We start from the raw sequence: 8,135 nt of genomic DNA, 5'->3' as shown, positions 1-8,135 counted from the left end.
AGGGAAGTTTGCTCAGTGGACAGTTGGAGATGCGAGGGCCTCCCCAGATGGTCAGGACTAGAGGCACAGACGGGGCTTCAGCCTCGCCCAGGTGGCACTGAGGCTGGGAGCTGATGGCCCCGCAAGGAGGAGGGTGGGAACCCTGGGGCCTGCAGCCTGTCCCGGGAGGGCTGGAGCCAGGCTTTTCGGGCCCACCTGGCATTTGGAGATTAGGTGACCCAACCTTGTCCTCCCATCCCCTTTTCACAGATGGGGACACTGACCCTCCAGGCAAAGGCTCAGAGTCGCTCAAGGTCATCTGCTGGTCGCTGCATTCGAAACTTCCAGCCTAGCGCTCCGTCTCCGCCTCTTAAAATGTTCATTAGGAAAAACCAGCCCTCCAAGACCCGGGGCACCGCGAGTTTTCGCGCAGACGTCAAGCTGCGGCTCCAGGACGTGATTTTCGCAGGGAGCCGGGTGGACTAGGCTCTGGGGCCGGGCCCGCAGGCTCCGCTGGACGCGCAGAGCCCAGGACAGACAAGACCGCCCCGCCCCGCCCCGCCCCGCGGGCTCCGCGCCCCCAACCCGCCCCCGAGCGCGCCCCCGGGAGCGCGCGCTTCGCCGACGCGGCCGTGCGCCCCCCCCCGCGCGCGCCCCCCGCGCGCTCCCGCTCCTGCGCGTCCTCGCGTCCCCCGCGCGCGCCTCGCCCCCGCGGCCCCGTGACGCGCGCGCGCAGAGACGCTCCCGCCGGGCCGGGGCCCAGAGCAGCAGGGCCGGGAGCAGCAGGGCCGGGTCCGCAGCGCCTGCGGGGAGGGGCCGAGCGCGCGCGGGGCGGGCCGGGGCCCGTGGGGCGCGGGGGCGCGCGAGGCGGCCGTGGCGGGGCCGCGCTGAGGACGCGCCGAGGGGAGGGAGGTCCCTGCGCGCCCGCCGCCCGCCTCCCGCGCCCGCGCCGCCGCCTCCTCCTCGGTGCGGTTCCGCCGGGCGCGAGGAGCCGCCGAGACCTCCGCCTGCGAACAAAGAGGAGGCCGTGCGGGGCGCGGCGCCCGCGGAGCATGGCGGACCGCAGCCTGGAGGGCATGGCGCTGCCCCTGGAGGTGCGGGCGCGCCTGGCCGAGCTGGAGCTGGAGCTGTCGGAAGGTAACCGGGCCCCCGCCCCGGGCCGGGCCGCGCTGTCACTGGGGAGGGCCGCGCGCGGAGGGCTGGGGGCGCGGGGCCTGCGGCGGGGCCGGGGCCGGGCCCGGAGGGGGAGGTGCGACCCCAGCCCGGAGCGTGCGCGTCCCCCGGACCCCCAGACCCCGCGCCCTAGGGACGTTTGTGAGGCCGCGATCCCCCGCGCTCTGGGGACGTTTGTGAGGCCGCGATCCCCCGCGCTCTGGGGACGTTTGTGGGGCCGTGATCCCCCGCGCCCTGGGGAGGTTTGTGGGGCCGCGATTCCCCCGCGCTCTGGGGGTGTCTGTGGGGCCTGGGATCCCCCCGCGCTCTGGGGGTGTTTGTGGGGCCGCGATCCCCCGCGCCCTGGGATGTTTGTGGGGCCGCGATCTCCCCGCGCCCTGGGGGTGTCTGTGGGGCCTGGGCGCCGCGCGGGGACGCAGGATGCAGCGGGCCCGGCGGGATCGGCCTTCCCGTGCGCTCTGCGCTGGAGCCGCGGCGTCCTTGGTGCAGCAGCGCGGTGCGCGCCACCTCCTCGCTGGGGGTTCGGCCTGGAACGCCCGGCCTGATTTCAATGCGAAACTTGTCGTTGGACCCCGGGTTCGATCTCTGGTGGCTCAGGCCGTGCAGCGGTCCTGGCGCGGCCCGGGGGATCCCACCCCCATTGTTCGCGGGCGCTGCGCGGGGAGGGCTGGGCAGAATCGTCAACCTCCCCCCGGGCCGGGCTCCGGCCTTGCCGTCCTGGTCCTGTCGTAGGAGGGTTTGTGGCAGATCAGCCACCGCGGTCTCATGGAGGGTTGTGTACGCCTCTTATTTGCTCTTCATGGCGGAGATCATGTGCTCAACTGTCATAAGTTTCAGATCAGGCTTTGCCAGGTCTTTTCCCCAAAACCACTGAAGTTCCCAAATCTGAAATGTTTGATGTGTATTTAGCCGTCTCCGGGCTCATCCTGGTCAGGCCATTCCTGTAACGTGGGGTGGGGTGGGGGTGGGCCGGCGCGTCTCACATTTATATTTGGAGCAGTTTAGCATGGTGAACTTTTTTTGGGTAACGGTTTTGTGAGGGCCGGCAGCCAGAAAGTAAACTCATTCGTGCCAATTTTCACCAGCAGGGAGGAGCTGGTGTTGACTTTGTTTTCCTTTTTAACACTTTCAGGGCAAAGAAGGGAGTGAGCAGGGGCCATGGTGTGCAGCCAACTGCCTTTCCAGACTTCTGGGGACGGGAAATGGTCCTGTTTTTCAGTTTCAGATGTGGGGTTCCGCGAGGTGTGTCAGTGTCCTGTAACGTGACACAGTGCGGGGTTGGGGGGGGAAGGACAGAATCTTCCAGGCCTGTGGGCTTGGCTGCTGCCCTCCTGAAGAGCTGAGGATGAGGAGGGCATGGCTAGGAGGCGAGAGATGCCATGTGCAGGGTTCGGATGTAAACTGGTAAGTAAATTGTGCAGTGCAGACCGCTGGTTTGGTGGGTAAGGAGAGTATCATTTGCAAAAGGCCCACCCTGGTTATCTGATTGTGTCAGCCTTGGGTAGGTTTCCTGGCTCACGTCTCGGCCCAGGTGCACCCCTGCCTGCAGCACCTGCCGTGTTCGCTGTCTCAGGACAGAGACTTCTGTGCTGCCTGCATCACACTGACGTAAAGTGTCAGTGCCCCATCCATGTCAGCAGAGCGTTGCGCCCCTGAGCTCAGCAGGGCGAGCCCCATCTGAGGCTCCCCCACCCACTGCCAGCCCAGAAGTTGGACCCACATTTGTTCCCAGAGTCTGGGATGTCGCTGGGAACGGGTGTCCTGTGTTGGGCATTGTGGCCTTTTGAGGTGATGACACTTGCCTGTCAGTTGCTCTTGGAGGGTGAGTGATACTGTCTTGCTGCCCAGACAATGGCAAAGCCACTTTCGACGAAGGTGTGCTCAGCCGAATTCCCCGTGAACACCTTGCATCTGTACAGGTTTTTTAAAAAGGGCTTAATGAGTTTCTTATTGAGAGACCAGGCAGAGAAAGGGGTGTGTGTGTTTGCATGCAGGAAGCCTAATTATGTTTTTTCCTTCCACATGAATCTTGCTGAGATCTGAGCTACACATTTAAGAAGAAAGGGTGAGAGGGTTGCTCCGTGGCTCTATTCAGCCTCTCTGCACCCTCCGGCCTGTGCTGGCCCCACTGCCTCATCTGTTCGCTGGATGGTCTTTAACTTTGCTGTGAAGTGTGGGTTTGCCCAGGTTGAGTTTATGGGGGTAGTGCTGTAAGGTCATTTGGAATTCTCTGTCTCATAACCACATAAAACAGTTTTACGGGCTTAGATGAATCAACTTGTTTTCCAGTATTGCTTAATAGAAATCCAAGAATTGAAGGATCAAAAATCTGTGTTTCTTTATGTTATTGGACTTCAAAAATTCCTCAACATATCTGCTTTCAGAGTGAAAGCTGAAAACAGCTGTTAATGCTGAATTATTTCCCATCTTCAATCAAAATTCAAGTGGAGAGAATTCTTTAAGTTGGTTGTCATCATTTTATTAAAATATCAGAAAATATTATAGAAACATATGTGGAATTTCCAGTACTCATTTCCTACAGAGGAGGATGGAAAAAGTTCCGTTTTAAGCACATAACATAGACTGAAGGAAAGAGTAGAGCATTCCCCTGAGGTTCCTGCGTGGACTGCCAGCCTGCATGGGTCATGTGTTGTGTAGGTTTCTAGACCCTGGTCCAGTTCTGCTGGGGCGCCCTTACATGCACTGCTGGTGTCCTGCTTTGCGGGGCTGCAGGGGCACTTCCTGCTGCGGGCCAAGGGCTCCATCCTTCTTCCACTGCCCGTCCCTGCCCCGTGCCACCTGATGCCCCTCACAGGGGAAGGTGAGGCCAGCTCACACCACAGAGCACGCGGCCAGCAAAACACAAGGGCTCTCTGTAGGGAGAAGTGCTGGGCAGCCCTCTGTGGGAGCTGATGGCCTCCAATCCATGTGGGGTTACATTCAGGGTGTGGGGCCAGGGGAGTCATCTCCTCACATACTTGGGTCTGAGTGTGAGCCAGGGAGGAGGCCACGCAGGTAAGGAGGCCGTGCGGGTGGGGAGGCTGTGCGGGTGGGGAGGCCACACGGGTCAGGAGGCTGTGCGGGTGGGGAGGCTGTGCAGGTGGGGAGGCCGTGCGGGTGAGGAGGCCGTGCGGGTGGGGAGGCCGTGCGGGTGGGGAGGCCATGCGGGTCGGGAGGCCACACGGGTCAGGAGGCTGTGCGGGTGGGGAGGCTGTGCGGGTGGGGAGGCCGTGCGGGTGGGGAGGCCACACGGGTCAGGAGGCTGTGCAGGTGGGGAGGCTGTGCGGGTGGGGAGGCTGTGTGGGTGAGGAGGCCACACGGGTCAGGAGGCTGTGCAGGTGGGGAGGCTGTGCGGGTGGGGAGGCTGTGTGGGTGAGGAGGCTGTGCAGGTGGGGAGGCTGTGCGGGTGGGGAGGCCCCGCAGGTAAGGAGGCCATGAGGGTGGGGAGGCCTCCAGGTGATCTGGAGCCCCATTCTGGGGAGGGTCAAGGAATGAGAGGGCTGTGGTGGCTGCTTTCTCATACTCCTTTCCCCAGAATATTTTCTTCTCCTTTCTCTTCCCTACATTTTTGCCCTTTATAATTGGGTATTCTTTTTTGTGGCTTTAAAGGGCCTAAAAATAATTTCATTAATAACTGATACTTTACATGGAATTGCCAAACAAATTGGAGCGGAAGCAGAAAACTTCCCCATAAAGACAAACTCATGTCTTATTTATTTTTTAATTTTTGAGACAGGGTCTCACTCAGTCTCCCATGCTGGAGTGCAGTGGTATGAGCTCAACTCACTGCAACCTCCGCCTCCTGAGTTCAAGTGGTTCTCATGCCTCAGCCTCTTGAGTAGCTGGGATTACAGGTGCCTGCCACAATACCCGGCTAATTTTTGTACGTTTGTAGAGATGGGGTTTCCTCATGTTGGCCAGGCTGGTCTCGAACTCTTTACCTCAGGTGATCTGCCCGCCTCGACCTCCCAAAGTGCTGGGATTACAGGTATGAGCCACTGTGCCCGGCCTCATGTCTTATTATTATTATTATTATTTTAAAAAAGATTGCATTTAGCTGTTGATTCAAATTAAGAAGTAAGTGTCTCTGTTGACTGGTCACTGATCTTTTTGGGCAGTGCATACTTCAGAAGGAGCTCTTTCCCATTTGTTTAGGAGGCGCTGAATTATTTTGATAGAACTCGTAATATAGCCTGCAAAAATTGTTGGTTTTTGGCAGAAGAGAAGTTTTGAAAAATAGGTGCCATGCTTTGCACTCTGTGGCTTTGGTAATTGTCAGCGTGTTCCATGCCCACTGACTCCATCCTCCATGCTCTGCTCTGCTAATTCATGTAGCCGATTCCTTCAGCGATCAGTTATGCTCCACAGTAGTGCAGCCTAGTGTTTTCTCAGCAGGGGAAGAACCTGCTCGTGGAGGGAGGTGAAGGCTCGCGCATGTGCCAGGTCTTCCTGTGTTGGTTGAGGGACCTGTGTGCCTGTGTTTATATATATATATTTTGTTTGTTTGTTTGTTTGTTTTTGAGACAAAGTTTCACTCTTGTTGCCCAGGTTGGGGTGCAGTGGTGCAATCTCGGCTAACTGCAACCTTCGCCTCCTGGGTTCAAGTGATTCTCCTGCCTCAGCCTCTCAAGTAGCTGGGACTACAGGCACCTGCCACCATGCCCGGCTAATTTTTTGTATTTTTAGTAGAGATGGGGTTTCACCATGTTGGCCAGGCTGGTCTCGAACTCCTGACCTCAGGCGATCCCCCTGCCTCAGCCTCCCAACGTGTTGGGATTACAGGTGTGAGCCACCATGCCTGGCTGTGTGTGTTACTATTAGCACATATGAATACGTGTCAAGTACAGAGACATGGTCTTCACACAGCCTGCATGTTGCTGTCGCCAAAGAGGGGATCCTAAAATGACGGCCCAGTGGGAGGTTGGTAGGTTTTGGGGGTGGCTTTTTCAGAGCACTTGGCACAAGGTCACAGACATTTGTGGCTTTCGAATGGAGTTCTGCCCCTGGCACCCCTAGCCCTGTGCATTTCTTGGAGGTTCCACCCTGCACAGTGAGGAAGTCACACGCCTGTGTAAGAGCTGACCTGGGGGCCACTTTCCAGAGCCTAAGAGAAGGCCCTGAGGACTCTGTACACATTATTTTCATTGAAAAGAAATAGTTTACTCTGAAAAACAAATGTGCAAAAGCCGAGCTTCATTGAGCCTCACGGACAGTTTGTTGTAACTGGGAGGAGGGCGGGAGGGTCAGTGGGTTCAGGAGGGTGAAGTCTTCTTGGCCAGGTAGCGTTGTTACATATATCTGAAAGTCACAGATAACTAAGTATCAAGTCGTCACAGATATTTAAGTATCCTGAATGAGATGGCTACCTGCATGATAAATTGAAAACATCATTACTGGTTACGTTCAAGATGCATTGAAAACATTGTGACCTGCACAGTGGCAGCACTGCTATGTGTGGGCTTTTGAACGTGTGGACTGGAATGTTAAGAGTCCTTCAGAGTTATGACAATAGTTTGATTTGAATGGTCTTTTCTTGGCAAATAAATGCTGTACATCAAATTTAGCCAGGAAGCTAGGGAAGTGAACCCACACGAAGGGCACAGGCCCGTAGGCTGCTCCAGGCGCCATTAGGGGCCCGAGCCACGCGCTTCCCGCTCAGCCTCCTGAGAGCCGTGATGACATCTCTGTTCTGCCTCACACTGGACTCGCTAGTTTCATATTCTTGTTATGGTTCTGAGGCTACAAGCGGTTGGATTCTGTGAGTCACTCTCTGTCTTCCTCCTCCCAGCTGCTTTCAAATGGGTCGTCTCTTTTTTTAGAACTGATTTTTTTAAGCAGTGATTTATGGGGTGAGTTGTAGCGCTCTCCTGAACTGCAGAGGGAGCGCATTGAGGAACCTGGGTTTTGATGCTGTGCACATTGGCTGAGTCACCAGCCCAGGGCCCCGTCAGTCCCATTATTACGCTCATTTCTTGCTCTTCTCATCGTTACTCAGACGCCTTAAAAAAAGCAAACTCCTGCTTGCCGTCACTGGCTGAGTTTGGCAAATGGGTGTTTACCCTGGAAAGATGGGCATTTTGTCCTCTGGAACGTCTACGGCGCCCTTTGGTGACGTGGTCGGTTTCTGACCACTCTCTCCCGTGGGCGTCCTTCCTGCTTCCACCTTCCCTTTCTGAACGCCTCCACCTCCAGGGCTTTAATCTTCCTTCTGTGTGTGTGCCACGCAGAGTTTATGACTATTGTGCCAGTGCCCTGTTTTTTTTTTTTCTGCTGAGGGCCAAAAACTTGCTACATCTCAAAAGAAGTAATTGCATCCATTTGTTCGTGATGATCATAAACAGTACCCTTTAAGGGAGGCTAATTGGTAAACCCAGCTGCTGTGGGCAGAAAGACGCGGAACGAGGGCTCTGCCTCTTCGGAGCCTGCAAAACCGTCCTGCTTTCTTTCTTCGATATCCAGTAGGGGAGTTAATTTTAATAAGCCCTTGAAACCAGCAAGGCAGGAAAGTGCTAAGACATTGAGTTGTGAGATTTACAATTACAACCAGCAGCCTCTCGTTTTCCCTTCGCTGGGGGTTGCTGCTTCGTTTTTGGGCTGCGGGACATTTTGGTAGCGACGTCGGCCCTTTGTGCTGTGCGACTCATGAATTGAGATAATTTTTTTACTAAGTGCTTTGTGCAGTAGGTATGAAAATAGGGAAAGAAAGAACACTGTCCAGGGTAGAGAGGCGTGGAGAGATGCTGTGATTGATGGTGGGTCTTTTCTTCTGGGCTCCTGGTTTTAAATCATTTTTTGTTTTGCTAATAGCTTGGAAGATGGTTTTTGTGTCTTAATTAAAAGATTGAAGACTGTGGGCCAGACCCAAAGTAATTCCATTGGCATCAGAGAGAGGGATTCTTTACATATTTATCTATAGGCATAATTAATTTTTTTTTTGCTGAATTATCTGGTTAGTCAAATCATATATTAGAGAAGTAATATAC

General features: G+C 55.9%; 1 protein-coding gene across 5 annotated transcripts in view; it reads left to right on the top strand.

Annotated features, from left to right (window-relative positions):
- Window positions 1–831: 831 nt before the first annotated feature.
- The window catches only part of DIP2C (disco interacting protein 2 homolog C), a 405,817-nt gene continuing 398,513 nt past the window's right edge, over window positions 832–8,135 (top strand). For 3 of the 5 annotated variants that reach the window (XM_054437227.2, XM_054437226.2, XM_054437225.2), the window contains exon 1: window positions 836–1,116. In XM_054437227.2, the coding sequence (XP_054293202.1) occupies window positions 1,032–1,116 (85 nt within the window). In that variant the 5' untranslated portion in view covers window positions 836–1,031. Of the gene's footprint in view, window positions 1,117–8,135 lie in introns of all 5 variants that reach the window. The other 2 variants (XR_010127367.1, XM_054437228.2) reach the window with 2 other exon arrangements.

This window comes from Pongo pygmaeus, chromosome 8 (genome assembly GCF_028885625.2).
Source record: "Pongo pygmaeus isolate AG05252 chromosome 8, NHGRI_mPonPyg2-v2.0_pri, whole genome shotgun sequence".
NCBI classification, from domain to species: Eukaryota; Metazoa; Chordata; class Mammalia; order Primates; family Hominidae; genus Pongo; species Pongo pygmaeus.
The sequence above is the reverse complement of the archived record's forward strand: the minus strand, read 5'-3'. Positions and strand labels throughout refer to the sequence as shown.